At 47.2% G+C, this 21,361-nt stretch overlaps 5 protein-coding genes across 5 annotated transcripts; 2 read left to right on the top strand and 3 right to left on the bottom strand.

Moving 5' to 3' along the window:
* The first annotated feature begins 101 nt into the window (after positions 1 to 101).
* Positions 102 to 7,117, top strand: F4807DRAFT_427791 (ankyrin). The gene is made up of 3 exons (XM_047998201.1): positions 102 to 1,547; positions 1,603 to 5,526; positions 5,587 to 7,117. Exons 1-3 carry the CDS (start codon positions 259 to 261, stop codon positions 6,866 to 6,868), a joined length of 6,495 nt encoding a protein of 2,164 aa, XP_047853781.1. The 5' UTR covers positions 102 to 258; the 3' UTR covers positions 6,869 to 7,117.
* Positions 7,118 to 7,195: 78 nt separating this feature from the next.
* Positions 7,196 to 8,688, top strand: F4807DRAFT_102020 (putative sulfonate biosynthesis enzyme). The gene is made up of 2 exons (XM_047992644.1): positions 7,196 to 8,254; positions 8,323 to 8,688. The coding sequence occupies exons 1-2, from the start codon at positions 7,341 to 7,343 to the stop codon at positions 8,453 to 8,455; spliced, it is 1,047 nt and encodes a 348-aa protein (XP_047853782.1). The 5' UTR covers positions 7,196 to 7,340; the 3' UTR covers positions 8,456 to 8,688.
* A 319-nt stretch (positions 8,689 to 9,007) lies between these two features.
* On the bottom strand, positions 9,008 to 12,835 carry F4807DRAFT_102051 (uncharacterized protein). The gene is made up of 6 exons (XM_047992645.1): positions 12,044 to 12,835; positions 11,575 to 11,988; positions 11,319 to 11,515; positions 10,781 to 11,266; positions 9,546 to 10,708; positions 9,008 to 9,475 (listed from the first exon to the last, which is right to left on the bottom strand). Exons 1-6 carry the CDS (start codon positions 12,288 to 12,290, stop codon positions 9,022 to 9,024), a joined length of 2,961 nt encoding a protein of 986 aa, XP_047853783.1. The 5' UTR covers positions 12,291 to 12,835; the 3' UTR covers positions 9,008 to 9,021.
* Positions 12,836 to 14,646: 1,811 nt separating this feature from the next.
* On the bottom strand, positions 14,647 to 16,524 carry F4807DRAFT_427800 (MATE efflux family protein). The gene has a single exon (XM_047998202.1). The coding sequence runs from the start codon at positions 16,295 to 16,297 to the stop codon at positions 14,846 to 14,848; it is 1,452 nt and encodes a 483-aa protein (XP_047853784.1). The 5' UTR covers positions 16,298 to 16,524; the 3' UTR covers positions 14,647 to 14,845.
* A 2,473-nt stretch (positions 16,525 to 18,997) lies between these two features.
* F4807DRAFT_451938 (putative FAD binding protein) lies at positions 18,998 to 20,867 on the bottom strand (the record flags this gene model as incomplete). The annotated part of the gene is made up of 5 exons (XM_048000276.1): positions 18,998 to 19,074; positions 19,128 to 19,946; positions 19,997 to 20,406; positions 20,458 to 20,712; positions 20,767 to 20,867. 5 exons carry the CDS (start codon positions 20,865 to 20,867, stop codon positions 18,998 to 19,000), a joined length of 1,662 nt encoding a protein of 553 aa, XP_047853785.1.
* Between the last annotated feature and the right edge of the window lie 494 nt (positions 20,868 to 21,361).

Consider the following 21,361-nt stretch of genomic DNA (forward strand, 5'->3'; position numbering starts at 1 on the left):
GGCAGAGTTATGAAATGATACCTACCTACACAGCCCCTAGAGAAATGTGTTACACCACATGACAAATGCCTGATGCCTTGCCTCATGAGTGGCTGAGCGGCTTGTTTCTTCTCTTATTTAATAAGTCATGTCAGTGCTCAAACTCACAAGAAATATCAATGATTAGGGTGCCTCTGCCATACCATCACTAAGTACCCTTACAATATTCTATCCAATCATCAAACCAACTCGAAATAACACCATGGTGTTTGAGTTACAATGGCAGACCCATTATCTATCTCAGCCAGCATTGCGGGGCTCATCACATTAGCTGATGTAGTCTTCCTACGGTTGATGAAATATGTTAGATCTGCGAAGAATGCCGAGAAAGAGATTGAAGACCTCACTAAGGAGATAAACACGTTAGGGGGCACTTTGCACAGCTTATCAACGCTAGCACAGTGCTTTGGCGATAAGCCTGTGGAAAATAGAACATTTCGGATGTACCATATCGAGGCATGCAACGATATCTTAGCAAGCATTCACAAGAAGTTGAAGAAGTTCGACAGCGACTCTTTGACGAAAAAAGCCAGATGGCCATTTACATCGACACGAGTACATGAATTCCTCGATGAATTATCGAGGCACAAACAGAGTATCAATCTTGCTCTGGCCGCCAATTCAATGGACCTCCTTCTACGTTCCCTAGCCCGGGAAGAAGATCTCCAGAAGACAGCATCGGAGCTCCAAGCCAGTGTCGAGAAAACCAAAGAAATAGTGAGTCGTATCCATCGTAACGAGGAACATGGAAAAATCGAAAGCTTTTTCTTGAGACACAATCCTCAACAGAATTATGAAATGAGTCTCAAACTACGACAACCGAGAACAGGGCTGTGGTTGCTACGTCTGCCGAATTTCCAAACTTGGCTTTCAACTCCAGACGAGAAGATTTGGCTAAGCGGAATACCCGGGGCAGGAAAGACGGTTCTGGCAGGTACAATCATCGAGGCCTCTCTAGCAAAATGCAATGATAGCATGGCTGGCGCTTTCTTCTTCTGCGACTACAAGGCCGAGAAAACCCATTCGCCAGCTAATATTCTTGGTTCATTAGCTTATCAAATAGCTATCCAAAAGAAAGAGGCATACCAAACATTGGAGCAATACTATCGCGATCTCCATCCATCAAATAGCCTATCCCGTGATTATACGATAGGTGGGCTTGAGAGAGCTCTAAGGGATATGATCAAATTATTTGATCGGGTATTCATTACTGTGGATGGGATCGATGAATGCGGACAAAGCGTTGAGGAAGTCCTCGACATACTCTGTGCTATATCTAAAGATTCAGATAACATATCGATGGCATTACTCAGTCGCGACGAACATAATATCAGGGACAGGCTTGAAAATGATTTTGTATGCGAAAAAGTTGCTGCACATACAGAGGATATCACAGAGTATGTGACAGCACAGATTGAGAAGCGCATGCGAATAAGAAAGCTTCGTATTGATGACCTCGAGCTTAAGGGGGAGATCATGCAAGGGTTGATAGATGGTGCTGCGGGCATGTGAGTATAGTTGGATTCTTATCATAATAGTTCTTGGGCTAATTATATTTCCAAGGTTTCGATGGGTTGCTTGCCAGCTAGATCATCTCGAACAATGCGATTCTGATCAAGAATGTCGAGAAGCCTTGAAAAAGCTACCTCCTAATCTTAACGAAACATATCTACGAATTCTGGACCGGATATCGACGAACAAGGCGCGATGTGCCCAATTGATTTTACACTTCATTGCCTTCGCGGACCCAGGCCTTACCATTCAACAGCTGAGGGAGGTGGTGTCAGTTCCCGAAGCAGGGGGCTTTCTAAAATCCAGTGGTGTTATACACGAAAGTTCAATCCAACGGCTATGTAGTAGCTTGGTTCGGAAATCGAATGATAAAAGGCGGTTTGAGTTTGCACATTTCTCTGTCAAGGAATTTCTTGAGAACGAGGCGATCCTCCAAGGCAAATTCTCGCAGTTTCTGATATCGAAGTCGCGGTGCAACAGACTGATGACAATCCAATGCTTGAAATACATGCAACTCGAAAATTTCAACCATATACCAGCAGCCACAATGGATGAATTTTCATATATGCAGAAAAGGAACAGAAACAACCCGTTTTATGCATATGCAGCAAAACAGTGGCTTTTGTATGCAATTAACGAATGGGTCGATGAGGAGATAATCCACTTAGCGAAGAAACTATTCAGTCGCGGAAAGACGGCGTTCTTCAGTTCCTGGATCGTCGAGATCATGATTCACAACTCCAATGTCAGTGAAGAAAAGACTATGGAATCTATAACCGAAGTTAATTATCGATGCTTCACACCATTTCATGTGGCATGCGCAATGTCGCTTCCAATCATTTGCTCTCATCTACTCGATGAAGGCGTAGATATCGACCAAGAGAGTCCTATTGGAACACCATTGCAATGCGCTGCTGGATCTCTAGTGTCAGATAAGGCATTCGTATATTATATATTTGGAGAATACATACGAAGGGTGGCCCCTACGTCGGCATCACAAACCATAAATTCTCTACTGAAGGCCGGAGTGAACCGGTTTGGCATCGCCTCCAGCTTTGGCAAAAACAAACGTCCACTTGAAATTGCACTGGAAGCGTCACAATTCAACATTAACTTCTCAGTAATCACACTTCTCCTTTTAGAGAGATTTACCTTATATGAAATTGACATTAAGACACTTGAAAGTGTCTTGAGCAAGTGCCATTTTTCGGAAGACTTTGACACTGGAACCCTCGAAATCACTGTCAAGCAATTCGTCATGACTTTGAATTCCATGATAGAATTTTCGCCTCTTCATCGAAAACTCTGCTCAGTAGTATGGGACTATGCTGTTGATCAAGAAATGAGTTTCATATCTGATCTATACCTAGTCGACATAAGCATTTCTCTTTCGCCAGACATGCAAAAACAACACTTGATCCAAGCTGTTAGAGATGGAGACGTGGCAATGTTCGAAAGAACCCAGAAGGATTCTGGCCTCAATGCATCTGAAATTTTAGATGAGGATGGTGATCCATTGATATACTCTGCAATGTATTATCACAGATCTCTCAAGAATTGTCCGATGATTGAAACACTTCTCAAGGTTGGATGCAGTTTCTTCCAATCTGGCAGAGACGGGCTTCTGCCCATACATAAATGGCTTCATGTTGACACAGAGCCTGATGAAGAACTTTTTATCCAGTCTCTGGTAAAGGTTTTTATTGACCAAGGAGTTACGGTTTGTTCCCAAGACAATTTTGGGAGGAACATCTTACACCTCAGTTGTGACAAACCCCATCGCCTTTCAGCTTTTCTCAACTATGAAAATGAAGCAAACGTCGCTTGTGCACTACGCATGGTAAGCCAAGATGGTTATACTCCTCTCATTGAAGCAATGATGAGGGGTTTTACGAGATCGGCATCTTTGCTTTTTATTCAATGCAAAGGCGACCAAAAAGCATGGCAAAGCCCAATCCCAATTCTCCTACTAGCTGTTAGAGAAAACAATGAGGATATATTCAGAAATATCTTTGACTCGGGAACTAGTTCCACTGAGTTTGCAAGCAACAGCTTAACTCCCCTTCATCATGTTGGAGCTAAGACATCTCTTGGCTTCATCGAATATCTCAAATCTATATATCCCAACGCATGCAACGTACGTATCAAGGGTAAAATTCCGTTAAACGTCTACCTTGAGCAAGTTTTTAATCAACATGATCGGGCGCAATGTTTAAGCATAGAGGTAATCTCGGCACTCTACCCTATGAATTCACCAGAAAACGAGAGTATTGTATGGGAATGTTTCACAAAAGACGTTATTCATCGTGCTATGTCTCACCAGATTAATGAGGAGAATCTGTACACAACAGTGATAACAGAACTCAAACGACTGGGATGTCTAACCTCATATGAAGCTATTTCTCAGAGGTCGGCACTGTCTATACTACTAGAGAGCAGTGATGATGATTTTCAAGACATGTATGATATATGGCCGATTACAAACGAGATCGCCTGTGATATCATAAATCACACAAGTCGGTGGCCAGAAATTCAAGCATCGCCCTTGATAATACGACTATTCAAAGCGGCTACTAAAAGCAACGATCACGAGCTAGTGTCACTATTATGTCAAAAAGGCGTGAGCGTCCACCAGCGAGTAAAGGATCGTTCAGCATTAGAAGTTGCGTGTCAGCAATGTGTTCGAGACGAAACTTTCCAACTTCTCCTAGATCATGCAGACAAGAAACGACTAGATGAAACTAACCCAGTGAACAACGGGCTCGGGCTCATACATTGCCTCGCTATCCCAAGTGGAACTCGCAAGCTTACCGAGCTCCTACAGCGAGGTGTGAATCCAAACCTTTGCACAGAGACTGCTCCGAAATTATCCGCTCTCTCATATCACCTAGGTAGAGACCTAATTGGATCCTCCATGATCCTGTTAAAGAATGGCGCAGATCCGACACATCCAACCACTGAGGGCCAGGTCGATGCATGTCTAATTGCTGCCTTGAAAGGTGCTACCGATTTCTTAGCAGCTATTCACCAAACAGTCACTTCGGAATGGAGTCCTAATTGGCAAAAACGTTCTAATATCAATGCATTCCTGCAAGGAAGAGTGTTGGTCATAAGCGGCTGTAATGCCCTTCACCTGGCGGCAGCTTCGGGACAGGTTGATTGTTTGTCTTTCTACGTAGATCGAGGTATTTTCTCTGATGTCAATATGACTACTGACTCCAAGTATACACCTTTACATCTTGCGGCTTTAGAAGGACGTACCGACACCATCAAATTTCTCAACAGACAAGGAGCTAACATCAATGCTCGAACATCAACGGACGACCTACCATTGCATTTTGCTGTAATGAATAAACATCTAAACGCCACTAAAGTTTTAATCAGCCTCGGGAGTGACAACACAATGAATAAGTTGGGAATGAGCCCATATATGCAGGCTTGTCAACTCGATGAACAATCTTTTGTTGAATGTTTTCATGGAAGCGGGCAAGAACACATCCCTCATTGTAGTAACCTTACCGGCAAAGATACCATGGACGTCTCCTCCAAGCAAAAATTAGGCCTCGCCGTCGCATTAGAAGACGCTATAATGATTGGGAACCCACGACTTTGCGACGTTTTACTCAGGAAGAGTTGTCAGCTAGATGTCGATGTCCCTAGCTGCAGTGGGTGTTCGCCTTTGCTTGTTGCTATTCGGCACAGACAGATAGACATCATTGAGCAATTGCTGGCACGCAGAGCATCAACTCTAAAAAAGGGCTGTCAAAGTCATTTTGGTCTAGGCCCTATACATTGGATATTGAAAGACAAGGGCTTGACCAAAGTCATACCGCTATTTCTTGAAAGGTATTTGAGTGATGGGGGAGACCTGCTCAGTGAAGCTGCCAGTCCTGTGTATACTGCAGTTGAACATGATAACTTAGAGGGACTTCAAATCCTCCTTGAACATCTACAGAAAAATGCACAATACTACACGTAAGTGTTTCCGATCTTAATTTTCACAATTTTTGATTCATAGTACTGATATGGTAACAGGAATAAGGTACTGGGAAGGCACTTGACTACAGCTGTCTCAGGGGCTATAAATCAACGTGCCTACCATCCAATGATGCCATCACCGCTACACATTGCAGCACGTAACGGCTTCTACGAGATTGCAGAATACCTTCTAGAGAATGGTGCCAATCCCAATGCCCGGACAAAGAATCTAAAAACACCCCTACACGAGGCAATCTCATCGAAATCACATAGGATACAGGATATCGCCAAAACTCTCATAAGTCACAATGCCCACATAGATTGTCGCGATGGACTCGGACGGACTCCGTTAATGCATGCCTGCATAAATCAGAATTGGGAACTGGTTAAGCTTCTGCTCTATGCTCATGCAGACCCAAATAAATTAGACTATAATATGGATGGTCTACTTCACCTAGCATGCTCCTCCCCTCGTCGTTCTAAGATTCCTAGGGTTTTCAGAAACCTTCAGATTCTATTGCTTGATCCCCATCATAAAAATAACGATGGGGTTTCGGCTATTCATAAGGCTATGTGTTGTTATCAGGATGTAACGTTGATCCTTAACGGCACCTGTGGAGTTCAAAGGACAAGTCCATTTCCATGGGATGCATTTCGTGCCGTGGAAAATATACCTTGGCTTGAAAGTGCATTCACGATGTTCCGAAGAAGAATCCCTCCCGACACCTTGAGGGCGATTGCAAACACCGAACCCAGTCACGGTTGGAGTCCACTTTGCATGTCTGCATCTGAGGGACGGCTAAAAGTGATGGAAAATCTTCTCGTCCTAGGGGCTAGTATCGAGTTTGAAGGCTGTCCTGATGGCACTGCGCTTTTGGCCGCATGCTATGCGGGACGATTAGAGTCAGTCATCCTCCTCGTACGCCGGGGGGCGGTTCTGTCATACTTTGGTCCGAATGGGTTTCGAACGGCCTTTGATAAGAATAAAACCCCAAAACGCATACTCCAGTGGCTGCTGGTCACTAGGTATACTGACCAGGGGAAGATTAAGGAAGCACCTAACGATAGTTCGTTCGCGGAGCCAGTTATGCTTCGATCCTGGAGCGGTGTCACAAAGGCGGAACTTGTTATCAGTGAAAGTCTTGAGAGGCGTTCAGAGCAGTCGTCCAAAGATTACTGGGCTTTTCTGATGGAAGAAAAAAAGAAGTGGAGAGGCCGAGTTGTTCCAATAGTTGACAGACGTAGAACGGTACGTCCATCGAAACTGATTCCCCTGGAACCAGTTCATATACATCCGGATGGCTACGAGATACCTAAGGCGACAGATTCTTCTAGGTAGTAAAGACCGGTGATAGGCGTTGAAGAGATGGCGTTGAGATTTTGGATTCGTGTTATATGGCGTTTGATATCATTGGGAACGATTTGTCAGCGACCGTCATTATTGTAGGGTTTCTCTTTGAGATATTGGCTTCAATTAATAAAATATCGGATTAGAGGGGTTTCGGGCGTTTTGCGTTGATCTTTCCTGCGTTGATAGAAGTTTGTCCGACGTTAAGAGTCCTTGACATCAATATGACGTTAACCATACAACACTATGCCGACTACATGAATATGTAAAGAGCTACATAACCACTAAACTCTCAATCGAAATACTAAATGTTAGAAATAAATCTAATCGATCAATTGACTTAACCAACTAAATAACCTGATCATAAGAGCCGAACCTTCAAACCTGGGAATCCTGACTCGAGAACCTCAGTCCTAGCACAACCAACCAATCAAAAGCAAGAAAAGGTCACCTATTTCCTAAAATGGCAACTTCCCTCCGTTCTCTCACGGCCACGGCACTACGCCAAGCCCGCACCAGCAAACCCACCACAAGCAAACCACTATCCAAACCCGGCCATCTAACCACCCCACCACCCACCACTTCAACCCGGCCCTTCTCCGCCGCCGCGGCGCTAGCAGCGCCAGCAACACCGTCCCCGACGCCCAAATCAGCGGCCAAGATCCTGCTCGAGGACGCGGACACCGGGTTCGGGTTCGCGCGCCACAACCCGGTACCAGCAAAGCCGCGGTCGCGCGGCGTCACCGAGATCCGCGGGCCGTACTACACCGTCATGGGGCCGCGGTACCTGTCGGACGTGCTGGAGACGATGGGCGCGCACGTGGACGGGGTCAAGTTCGCCGGCGGCTCCTTCAGCCTGTTCCCCGAGGCGCCGCTGCGGCAGCTGATCGACCTCGCGCACGCGGGCGGCGCGTACGTGAGTACGGGGGGCTGGATCGAGCATGTGCTTGCTTCGAGCGGCGGCGATGTGGGAGGCGCTGTGGATAAGTATCTCGCGAGGTGCAAGGACCTTGGCTTCGATGTCGTGGAGCTGAGTACGGGGTTCTTGTCGCTGCCGCCGGATGACTGGGTCCGGCTTGCGGAGCGCGTGCAGGGCGCGGGCTTGAAGCCCAAGCCTGAGTTGGGCATCCAGTTTGGCGCCGGAGGCGACACCGAGGCGGCGGAGTTGGAGAGTATTGGGACGAGCGACCCTGGTAAGGTGATTAATATGGCGAAGCGGTTTGTGGAGGATGCGGGTGTTGAGCGCGTTATGATCGAGAGCGAGGGCATTACGGAGAATGTGAAGGCTTGGCGAACTGATGTTATCCAGTCGATTCTGAAGGAGTTGCCTTTGGAGAAGGTCATGTTTGAGGCGGCTGATCCGTCCGTGTTTAATTGGTGAGTATACCCGTCCACTTATTTGTGGTGCTAGTGGTAAAAGGAGTTAGAGGGCTAACTATGCGAAGGTACATTCGAGAATTTGGTGTGGACGTCAACCTCTTCGTCGATCACTCGCAGATCGTCCAGCTGGCTGGACTCAGAGCTGGTATCTGGGGTAAGAGTGATACCTTCGGCAAGATCACTACTTTCAGGCCCTGAGCCTTGTCAGTTCAAAAGGGTTAGATCGACGATAATGTTGGACATGGCTGCTATGGAGTGGAAAGTTTAATGCGGGAAATCAGTGACGGTTGAGATGTTAGTTTATGAGACTTAAAGTATCAAGTGCATGTAACTTACTTACGGTCCTTACATGCCAGAAATAGTCATGGAATTGCATCTAGTACAGATATCATGCTTGCGGAGTCATCTGGAATTACTCCTGAGCCCCTGAGCCCCTTTTCCTACTAGAGTTGCGGTAACGTTAGTTAAAGATTTCCGGGCATTCAGACTTCTCAAAGTAGATACAAGTGTCATGAATTCCACTAAATATGCGAAAGATATTTAATCATAATATTTAGCCGTGGAAGAGAGTATCACCTGGATGAATATTTACGTACTCATGGATGATTCAAGAAGTCTCCAGATTGCAAAACCTCCAGGTTGTAAGGCAATGAGCTTCAACAGTAAATCGTATCTTGGGTATGGGTATGGAACTTCTAGCTCGCTAGCAATGAGTAAAGATATGCACATGACATGATATAACAGTAAAACCGAGTCCCAACCCCTCAAGATCCCTCCCCCGACCCATTCGGTGCAGGAATATCAGTCATACAAACGCTCTCAAGCGCGTTTATCCACCTTCCCCCAGTAGCAGCGTGGGAGTGCTTCAAATGTTGACGGAAATGATCCGCCCGATAGAACTTCTTCGACGAGTTGCACTCATTGAACTTATGGACTTCCGTTGCGTGATTTAACCTGTCTTCCCAATCCTGCTCGGTGGCTTGCATACCAGCCGTGCCACCTCCGCTGCGAGGGAAGTCCTCCCCGCAGTATCCGCACGTGTCGGCTATGCTTGGCTGATTGATGCTCTCTTGAAATATGTCGGTATATCGTAGTCGTAGGCACGACCAAGCGTGCCGCCGCACGTGGAGGCTGTTTTGGTGGCGCTCGGCTTCGTTCTTTGACTTGAAGCGGTTCCCGCAGAAACTGCATTGGTACTGTTTCTCAGCTTCATGAGCACTGCGAGACCATTAGTATTGGTAGTCTTGAAAAGAGCAGACCGTGGCCATTAAGATAAAGGATCTCTTACCTTAGCTCTTCCATGGTTTCAAACCTCTTTGGTTTCTTAGGGCAGCATTCGCAAATAAACATGCACTGTGGACCACTCTTGGAGGTGTTCCTCGTTGGTCGGCGCTTATTTAGCGTCCTGGGTAGTTCGAGGAAACTCTCCGTGCTGCTCTTATAGTGTAAAGACGGGATGTGAGTCTTAGAAGGGCTTAGATAGTCAAGTTGGTCTCGAGGGTTTGGAGGGCTGGTCCCAAACTTGGCCATCTCGGCCAGGCTGTCACCACTGCCATTCCACCTCGTTGAACTACTGGTGCCGTACGCAAAAGAATAAGCTGGGGACATCGGGGATCCTGGGCTGGCTATTGATATGCCTCGGCTTCGAACGTCTCGACTGTCCAGCATGCTAGACGAACTTCCATTACGTCGGATGAATCCCGTTTCTTGTAACGGGGATCCTGCGCGTCGTTTCGCACCGGACCTAGTCCTCACCGGAACCGAGATTTTGTTTTCGTGAAGCTTTTGGGATTGAGAAAACATCCCGGGGCTAAAAAGACTCCGGCCTTCGAGATTATCGTTTGCGATGCCCATAATAGGTGAAAATGGTAAGTCCGTTCTTGGATTGCCGATCAAGGATGTGTCCATATCGTAATATAGACTCCTCAGAAAGTCGATAGAGCCGCCGATGTCGAATCTCCACAGTTCGCTGAGCGTCTTTTGAGCAAGTCGATAATACTTAATGAGTCGCAGATCCATATTAGGGGGCTCTTCTTCAAGAGACCAAGTGGAAGATAGGGGATCGAATGATGTGGATGTTGCGTCAAAAAGATCTAGTGCAAGTAGAAGGTAGTTTGAGCAAGCATTCTTCATCTCTGGGTGAAGTGGAGTTTCTGATTGAGTTTCGACGAATCTGATGGTTTGCCGAACGTGGGATTGTATCCAGAGGCTGTAGAAAACCGATAACCACCATCTTTTCTCTTGGAGCCGATTTTCTTTTCTGAAGATAACCTTTGACAACTCATCAGTGTAAGATTTGACGTTTGAGCTAAGGTCCTGGAAGGTTTCCACCTGGCATATGCCGGCTGTGCAATCATCATGCAGCTCGGATATTAGATGGCCGCCGTCCTGTAATCGTAACATATCAATGCAGTTTCTCAGGCATTCAATAGCTAACGGTATAGCTTGCGACTGGTTTCAGATTGACGTTAGCGGGGAACATTGAGGATAATTGCGAAGATATTATCGGAACTTGTCACCTACTAGGCCATACTCGGTCTCATAAGTGACAGCGGCCTTTATGATGTCGAGAGTGTTTTCAACGGATTTGATATTCAAGATGTCTTTCGCCGAGCTAACTTCAACGAGTCCCCAAGCTATATGAACGACATTACCTTCAACGTCACGTCTTTGAGACAGTGGCGTGTTGGACGTGACCGACATAGACGAACAGAGGATCTCGAGGACGATTTTCGCGTATGTGTCATTGCCAGAAGCAAAAACGTTGTCAAGGCGGCCCGCGGCGTTTTGAAGACACAGCTTAATCCTATAGAGGCCTGAACTCGATACCCGTTGCAATGCATCGAAAGCACCATCGATGCCGGCCTCATTAGGCGGGCTGGCCTTTGGGCATAGAGACACTCGAAGTGTGTGGTCAAAAAGGGTACCACGTTTACACCCTATATTCTGCCATCGGGAAGTATTTGTACCGGGTCTGGGACACGCCTTGCAGGGCTGATCGGGACCACACTAGCATAGTTTAGCAAGGGATACATTCTATCGTTAGCTCTAATGACCTTACCTTCTTTCGAAGAATCTTGCATCTCCAACAGGCTCCGACCTCTTTTAGCGTGCGGGACAGTCCGACCCAAGGACTTCGCGGTTGTTGAGTTGGAGCCGGCCGCGAACTTGCTTGGTCTTGCTCATCCTCTGAAAGGGTTTGATACTGCGGAGTAGTCAGGGAATACTCCCTGGCTTCTCCCCAAGAGTCGAGCTTTCCTATATGGTAATAAGTAACGCGTTACATCATCGCATAAGGCAATCTGGTGGTAACTAACCAAAGTTGAACTCGCTGGACGTAGTATCGACGTCCATAGCGACGTCACTATTGAACAATGGAAATGTTCCATCCACACAGGGAAGATCATCGTTCTGTCTTCTATCTGCATGGCTCGGCTTCCATTGCGGACACGATGTAGAGCCTTCAGTTGAAATAGGGGGGATGAGTCTCGGGGTTGTCTTTGGTTGCTGTTCGTGTTGACTCAAGCCTTCTGCGTAGCTCTCTTTTCGAAGTTGAATTACGCCGAGAGACGCGTCGTAAGAGTATTGAAGACTGAATTTGGCGGCGAGAGCTCGGATGATAGCTTGCTTTGATGAGTCGTAATTTTCAAGATCGAGATGGTGGACCGATGGGTTATTCACAAAGAGAAATAAGGACCCATATTCGCTCAATACGGTTGGATCATTCATATCTTGAGAATTTGAGTCCAAGATAGGGTACGTCAGCCATGTTGGGTTTAGACTTACCCAAAGGCGCATTGCCATCGGACCGCCTCCACTCAACATTCTTCCCGAGCGTACCACCACAGCTAAGCGTATCTCCGGCTACAGTGTCACTTGTAGTGGAAGGAATGACGGCTTGGTGAGAAGTTAAATTCCTTTCCAATGTTTCGTCACCATCATCCATGAGATCCATCTCGAAGAGAGCCCATGGCGGCTCATTGATTAAGTCGTTAATATGGAAATCATCTAACCCTACGAGATTATTCGCCATATTGGCCGCAGGAACGCAAGGCGGATGAGTCTCAACAGGTTGAAGCGGATAAGAGAAGTTTTGGCGGGCCTCGTCAAAAAGTTACAGGATAGGCCCAGACCAAAGCGATATTAGCAAAATGCGCTCATCGAATTCGAGGGGCCATGTCATATTCCAATAAGCTAAGAAGGTCGAAATGGCGACGAGCGGTCGGCTCATAAGGTAGGTAGGGCTATTATAGGGCTGACAGGGCTGATGGGGCGGACCTGTCAATAGCGGCTTAGCGTCGGTCGACGATGGTGTAGGGTCGTAGTCATCCACCCAATCCGGTATTGGCATTATCCGAATTATGAATCCACCGCGGTCCGTCTATATGAATCGGGGCCGCCCCGTATACAAGTAATGGTCTTGCGGCACATTAGGTGAAGCACGACGCGCGCTTCTCAGACCAGTGACTCGGTCGGTATGCGGCTAGCACGAGGCCCTCACCGTGAATACCGACTTCCCACCTTGCTGAGCTCGGCGGTCTCCAGGTAGTCTTTGGATATGGCAGAATAATAGATAGAGTAGGAAGAATAGATGTAGTATAAAGGAGACTGACTGTCCGGCGGCGGTTAAGCTAAACTTGTCTACTATCAATTCCTTTGATATTAATCATTGCAGGTCAATATTATGGCGTTATATTTGCAAGATTCGGATGATATACGTAGCATTGGAGCATGGGCTCAGGTGGCAGCAACCCCGCAGGAGCTGGACATCGAAAGCGTTGAAAATGTCGAATCAGTCAACGCTAATTCAAGAGTAATCAGCCCATTGAAATCATGGGAGCCAGCTTTCGACATTCATTTTTGGCAAACATCAGATAATGCTTCTATACACAATAGAACCATAGGCCACCTATTCGCTAAAGATGAGATCTTGAGCAGCAATATGGTGCAAATATCGTCTCCCCCAAAGAGCATCAAAGCATAGTCGACGACATTGGCACCGAACTCACATTTCCTTCTGACTTCGGGTTGCAAAGTACTGCTTCACCGCATCATCTACGCCGAGCAAACGCGCATGCGCACAATGCGAAATGCCCGAAAGGGTTCTTCGCTAGCGAGCTCAGCCTCCTATAATCACCAATTAGGGAACGACGATGAACAGGATTCGAGGAAAGTCGGTGTGTACGTCAGTTAAATTGGGATAGAAGTCGGACCAGATGATCAACAAGATAGCGGACATTGTTCATGTGACGCAGGGTCGGCTTAGAGAAAATTAGGGGAAATTACAGGTTGCGCTCCTGCCCCGGGAAAGTAAGGTTTGGAATACGGGACGGGCCGCCAAGATCTTTAAATCGACGTGGATAGATTATATAGTCTCGTCTTAGATGCATATATGTACCGAAGTATGCATGTATTCTTCTAAAAGTCATAGCCCCTCGCCGGTGTCATTCATCTTCAGGGCTTTCAAAACACCTGGGATCCAGCGTCGTTGGCCCCGAGACCTTATAAGAAACACTAAAGAGGAAACGCCAGCTTCCCGGACCGTTCACCCCTACACTGACTGCAGCCACACGACGCCGACGCCAAGCTCAAACGAGGGATTTCATTTCCCATGTCTCAGAGCTTATTATGAACAATGGGATGTTTATTGGCCTGCATGCCCCTCTCCCCAGAACTCGTACACTCCCAAGTCTGATTGACGGCGAAACGTCAGCCCTTCGTCTCTTCGGTCGAAAGTGCGCGTAATCCAAATAGGCCGGGTCCGGCGTGGACTCCGTCCCGCATTTGAACTAAGAAGTGTCACCTGCATCTTCCCATTCGCCGGCTTACTGCTATACTATAGTGCCGCCGCATACCTATTTCCGTTTACCGAGCTAGCTACGAAGAAAGACACGTCCGCTGTGCTACGACGCGGCGGGATGTCTCCCGGGTCAATGGACATTGGAGCATATAGACTTAGCATCAACTAAGTGCTGTCCGTCTCTGAATAGACCTATATTGAGATTCATGCTGAACCAAAAGTATATGGCTTACATTCGCCATAGCTAAACTACGTGATCTCGACATACTGCTTTGAGCCTTCCTCGATAGGATATTCAGATGCGTCGCGGGCGATCCTACCAAGGATATTAGCAGCCAGTGTCAAATAAGATAAGAGGCGTTCAATAAGACTCTGCACGTCATCTTGCCGCTCACAACAGAACTTTTCAATTTGAATAGAAAGTAAATTATATAGTTAGAGAATTGGGGGTGGCCGGAATTTCATGCTGAACGCCTAAGCACTTAATTCTACCAGACGCCTTTGCGACAAATTGATGTTCGAGAAGGGAAAAGGTTACACGGTGGTAGTGATCGTAGAGTTTACCAAAATCATGTAAACAGCCGACAACGACATGAGCAATTTATCCAGAGTGGTATTGCATCTATTTCATACCTATAATTCCACTACATGGTAAGGCAACACGCCTCTTTGACGATCCAAAATATAACGACAAGACCCTTCGAGTTACATTAATGTTGTAGCCAAGACAACATGATTGAAACGTGCATGCTGAGGCTCTGGGTAGGTGCTTAATCATACCATGTTCCCTACAGGCCTTCTCTCGACTTCACGCTAGCTACGCAGTCCTGCCACCTCATTGATTTCATATATATGCCCTCGATGACAGCGGTCAGCACCATACCACTACCAAGGCCAATCCAAACACCGTTCAATTCCAAGGCCGGTGAGCCCAACTCTAACCACAATGCTAATGGAACAGCACCCAAGTAATTGACCACAAACACTACACAAGCAGCGAAGGACTGGCGTCCAAGGCCACGAAGCAAACCGTTAGTACAGCATATGATAGCGTCTATAATCTGAAACGCCGCAACTGTAAGCATAGTCTTAGAGGCAATACCAACGACAGCATCATCTTCTGAGAAGAAAGTCAAAAGTTGGTTCCGTAGAACAAGTATTATCAGTCCATCGACGCTTCCGACAACTGTACAGACAACAGCATACAGGACGGCCGCGCGTTGAGCCGTTGTGACAAGGCCACCTCCGATTAGGTGACCGATGCGTGTACTTATTGCGACGCTCATCGAGAAGGGGATGTGCCAAGATACGATCGAAATTGTCATCACGACTGATTGCGCCGCAAGATGGTTCGTGCTGAGGTAGGAAGTGCTGAAGGTCACCACCTCAAAAGCGGCCCATTCCCCCAAGTTCACAGCAAACCCTGCTAATGAGAGCCGTACCATAGGTCCCCACTTGGAGAGGGCGTCCCGCGAGAACCCGCCCCAGCATTGACGCGACCATTTTCCCATTGGTAGCAGGATGTAGATGAGAAGAAGCACAGGCCGGAGGTTATTAGTGAGCGCGACTCCCAACGCGGCGCCATCGAGACCCATCCCCATCTTGAACACGAAGAACCAGCTGAGAAGAGCATTGATCGGGGTGCATATTGAAATAGCAAACAAGGCAGCTTTGAAGTCCCCCTGGGCTTGGAGGAACCGCTTGCCTGCCTCGAATGAGGCGTATCCGGGTAAACCAATAAGGCTAACCCGCAGGAAAGAGCCTGCCATCACGGCTAGATGGTGTTGTCTGACGAAGAGCGACAGCACCCATGGGGAGCAGATCCAGAAGATGCCAATGGGGATGATGGCTAACGTCATGAGAAGTAGCATCTTCTGGACATGCAATCCGACACCAGGAAGGTTCCCCGAACCATATGCCTGAGCGCACAATGTGTCGAGAGCTGTGGCCATGCCCTCGATAGTGGCGAATCCGACGATGTTCATTGTTGTCATACCTATACTGGCAGCTGCAAGAGCATCGGCGCTAAGATGACCTGCGACGAAGGTCGTGATAACGCTATATGAATACTGAAGAAGATAAGTCGCTATAAGAGGAACAGAGTACTGTAAAAGAAGCCATAGTTCTGCACCCCAGCTACCGCTGGTATCTGATTCTAAGGGCTCGGAATTTGATAAAAGCGGCGTGGTTTCTGTGTGACAGTTATGAGCCACTTCATCATCTTGTATGTTCGAAACCATGATTGCTAAAGGGCCAACCTAGATCTCCAAGCAGACACCATTGAGTTTAGTAAAGACCAAGGTTCGAATGTCGAAAGTCGGTCTTGAAAACTGACTAAAAAATATTATGGTGGAGTTTAGATATGGGATATTTCAATATTATTGGTCGTTACACGGCCATGCACAATCACTAGCTCTTTAAGCACAATGATGCCATTGGCAAATAAATATCTAACACAGTTATGCACATATCAGAGCGTCTATGCTTAAACAAAGTGTTCATCATCATTTTTCTACCTAGGTACGTAATTTATCGACGACGAGTTATGCAGTCACCCTATCTTGCTTTGTATCCCGTGGCTCCCTAGGTATGTACCTAGGCGACCAATAACTGTTCCACCGACGAAGTTTCAAAGACAGCGTACAGAGGAAACGTATTATCCACGGATAATCTATCGCCGCAATAGACACATCTCGTCGAGAATTATGCAGCCTGTGACGGATCCTAGCCTAGGTAGTTTCTCTTGAAAGTCACTTACTAACGCCACTGCGTCAGCGAGTAGCCCACCTGGCAAACTCACCAAGACATTGCAAAAACACAAGCCACCGTTGGATAAGAGGCGTGGTTCTTAGCCGATCTATAATTCCAAATAACAGGAGGAAAGCAAATCTGTCCACTGGAACACCAAGTGGCAAATATCACACCTCGCGCAACATTCAGGCTGTCAGGGTTCGTCCATAGGTGACACAGCTATCGCATGTTGACTATACACATATGTAGAGAGAATACTGTGTAGAAATTTTGACTGACTTCTCATGCAACCTCGAGCGAGAGTGAAGACCGGTCAACACCCTGATCGCTAACTGCTGCTTTCTATCTAGAGACCGGCTTCGACACCTCGTCCTGCGAAGCAGAGTGTTTTTAACTGCCCAGCTTCCTGCAGCCCTTCTACCTTTCATGTTCTGGCGCTGCCGTGATGATCTTGACACTTGTTTATCTTCTTAATGCGAAGATTGATCCAATTATCGCTCCGTGGTCTTGCGACAATGGAACGGGTCCTAGAACTTCTCCCGAGTAGTGAAGGAAGATTGCTATCGAGAAATGTGCCAACTAGAGCTCTTCGAGCGCCTTGGAATGGTACATACCTATTGCTACGGATCTATAAATACCTAATATTCTCGACGCGAAGGGGATATGGGCAGAAGACGAGTCCTCCGCTGGGCAACCCAAACAGCTCCTTCGACTGTATAAAAGTATCAGAAAGTTGCTCTTCGATTTCCCTGTTAAGAAGTTCCAGACGATTTGGTGGATGATCGTTGACAATACTCTGCCGCCTTTATCATCCAAGGAGGCTTGTCGTGGGGTATTTAGGTATGTTAGATGACGAAGAATACGTCGAAGCATTAAAGGAACATAGAGCGGCAAGAACTGAACTGAGGGATGAGAAATGGGCCGACATGCTTAAAGCCGCTGGTTACGGCGACCTAGACTTCAGGGATGTGATCAAATCTCATTTCGCCAAATACTTGGTGCTTTGTAAGACAATGATTGAAAGAAGGGAACGCTGGAAGAGCCGTCCTCTGATAAGGGCCCCGAGACCATGGAGACCGCGACGGAGGTTATATAACGTACCTAAAGGTACGCATAACCTTCTACCATGCTAGGTATCCTCCCTAGATACACACACACACACTGTTACAATGTGTACTGTCTTTGAGGTGTGAAACCGCTGTAGTATGACAGGTCTTATGTCCAACACCGATAAACGTAGCCGATGTAAATCCAAGAAGTCCTCACTAGGTACCAAACTCAAACTCATCAACAAACCAAGAAAAAGCTAAAGAGAGTAGTATAATAGGCAATTCGTTGATACATCCTATGACAGAGGGGCCATTAGCTTCACCAAGCACTATAGCTATTCCAAGCATCCCAACCGGTAACAACTAAATCTCCGAAATATTCTATATGGAACAAAGACCTAACTATGGAACCGCGATCCTTCTAGAAGGTCTGCGAGATTATCTGACATGAAGCAGCCCGGAAGCGCTAGAACCCTAAGCGTACACACATCCCAGCGTATAATCCCAGAGAACGGCCAGCGGGCTGCGACACGCCAAGTCTCACATTCGCCGGAGACACTACATAGTAAGCGCTCTGTGCGCCAAGCTCGCCTCATCGTGGTTGCAAATCGTCTGATGTCACTCGAGATAAAGATGTCATCCATAATCATTTCCGATGAACCTATCGTCTTCATCGTTAATATCGCAGTTACACTTAAGCTCTAGCTACGAGACGGAGACGTTCTTATCCTACGCGGTGAACATCCACTTGTCGAAGCTCTGAAAACATGGCAGACAACATAAGACGGGCAGCTAAAAGGGAATAAATTTAAATTGTCATGCAGTAAATGTAGTGTATAAATCTCCCTCTCCGGAAAATCTTCTTCCCCAGCCTATCTAGTAGAGATCATCCATCCATCCCCAGGACCAAATCCGAAGCTCTCCAGGCCAAGTCGGCTGTGTATTAAGTAAGGGGTCTTTCGGAGCGTCGTATGGCTTTCCACATCTCGCCGCGTCCAAACAAAAGGAGCTGCTCACTGATCTTCCCCATCTGCCATCTCCCAAGACTACGGGATTATTCATAGTAGAATATCCCACCCTTGCGGCGTCATAAAATCTTGAAATATGGCTATATATGCGACAAATGATGAACACATACACCTAGAAATGCTCCTTCCAGAACCGGAAGCGCACTTCCCTAGATGTTGCTACATTGGCTGCCTTATGAATGGAGCGAGCTGAAAGAAATATTAGCAAAATTCAAAGGGAGTAACGTATATTTAGCACTTACCAGCTGCCGTAGGACCGCAGAAGTATACACCGACCGTAGTCTGCATGCTGCCCTCAAGACCGTTAATGTACGTTCGGTCCATGATACCATCCCGCATTGCCTCGAACATTCGCTGGAAGTTGGGTCGGCCGAAGTTTGTACGCGACTTGAGTTCAGTCAGGGGATCGACTTCGGAACCGACACTGTTGAGGACGATGTTTTGGGTGGTGTCCATATCGAGTTTCTGGGTTAGATAGGTGTGAATCTTCAAGAACTCTACACCATTGCTGCCGGGAATACGAGCCGCGTCGTTACTTTGAGACTCGAGGGACGACAGTAGTGTTTGGAACCATTCGAACGAGCCTGTGTCCTTGCATACCCAAATAAACTCAACACGACGCAGACGCCTGGGCGGGTTCGGGCTGTTTCTCAAGTGCCAGATGTTCTTCAAGATAGACGCCCATGGCGTAACACCAATACCGGTACCGATGAGCACTGCGATTTCGTTCTCGAATACATCTTCGGCTGGGGCACCATAGGGTCCATCGATTCGAAGACTAGGCATTTGTTGTCCATTCTGCAGAGCAACTTCATACATTCCCATGGGGTCGACACCTTCGTAAAGCTTGGACTGCGCTCCACCAGCACCGACTGCGTCACCCAACGCCCTAGTAAAATCACCGACTTGTCGAACATGGACCGAAACATACGGATCGTACGGGCAAGACGTGATCGTGAAAGGATGCCATTGGTAACTGGAGACGGAGGGAACTTGGAGGAAAAGCCATTGGCCAGCCTTGTATTTGAAAGAGGGCTTTTCGAACTGGATTTCCACGACATCTGAAAGGTATTAATATCAGGGTAACATCTTAGTGTTGGACTTTTCTTACCGTAAGGGTGGCGGACCACTCGAGTAATCTTAGTGGTACGCTTGGCACGAATTTCACGGTAAAGACGCTCGATCAGGTAAAAGCCTCCCGCGAACAACTCCCATCGCCATCCCTGATAACCAATGCAATGCTCCCAGAAGATTTCACCAGCAAATGGCGAAAACGCATTGGCGGAGTCACGGACGAAGCATCCAACAGCGTGAGTGTAAAGTCCAAGGAAGAACGGGATGAACAGATGATGCGTATACCAGAAGGTCTCGAATGATTGCTGGCGGATGCGGTGGTGCGCGGTAGTATACATCAACAGCATGCAAAGGAGCATGACATGGCCTGTGACACCACCAGCTTGGGTATAGTGAATCTCAATTGCGGTGACGGGTCGAATTTGCGTCTTCTCCACGTTGTAGAAGCTACTAAAGTTAGATTCGGACATTTCCCAGAGACGGACTGAAGGGACTTACTTGACATAGTGAGAAGCAACGTGAATGACAGTAAACATCAGCATAGCGTACGCGACCTGACGATGAAACCAGATGTTCTCATCGAGAGGTAGCCACCTGATCTTCGGCCGTACCCATCGCACTATTGTTCGGCAAACTGGTAGTAAAATCAACGTCCCGTCAATCGCCAAAACCAAACCAGCACCTCGAGAGAACCACACGGAGTACTTCAGTGTATTCAGGGCTGCCAACTTGGGATCGGCATCCTGCTTGTACCTGTATTATAATCAGTTGCCAGAACAATGCCAAGAAAACGACAGGAAAACGTACCATCCGAAGGCGAAGAAGAACCAGTGGATTCCCCAAAACAGGATGTGGAAGATAAGTTTGCTAGCAGTGAGCTGCTTCTTGAATAACTCGAGAAGACCCATGGTGACTATCAATTCTCCTTCTCCAACCAAAAACGTAAAATCAGATTAAAAAGTGTCGACCTGCGACGCGATTCTGCAATTCCAGATGGCGATCGTTGGCGAAGGCGTTCGAAGCGAGTGGACGGGTCGAACGACGATAATATTCCAAAATCTTTTTTCCAATATCGCCTTCTATCCTTATATCCTCTCTTTCCAAGTTGTAATTATTAAAAATGCCTATTATCCAACGTCGAGCGCACCTAGAAATAAACAAAAATCGAACTAAAAGAGCGATCTGAGCCAGCAGGAGACGAAGGAAAGATGGCGGAGTAGAGAAAGTCTCGGGTGAGAGCGTAATTCTTTCTACGTCCTGGTTGCCGCGCGAGGGACCAACAGAAGGAATAAGAAGTTAAGGTTGGGCGGGCGGGGAGTAAGTCATAAAGGATGACAGGATCAGGACGTGGCAATGCGATCAGGCGAGATCCACAGCCCACGGTCCAAAGAGCAGGGCAAGG

This window comes from Annulohypoxylon truncatum, assembly GCF_022578515.1.
Source record: "Annulohypoxylon truncatum strain CBS 140777 unplaced genomic scaffold F4807scaffold_18, whole genome shotgun sequence".
NCBI classification, from domain to species: Eukaryota; Fungi; Ascomycota; class Sordariomycetes; order Xylariales; family Hypoxylaceae; genus Annulohypoxylon; species Annulohypoxylon truncatum.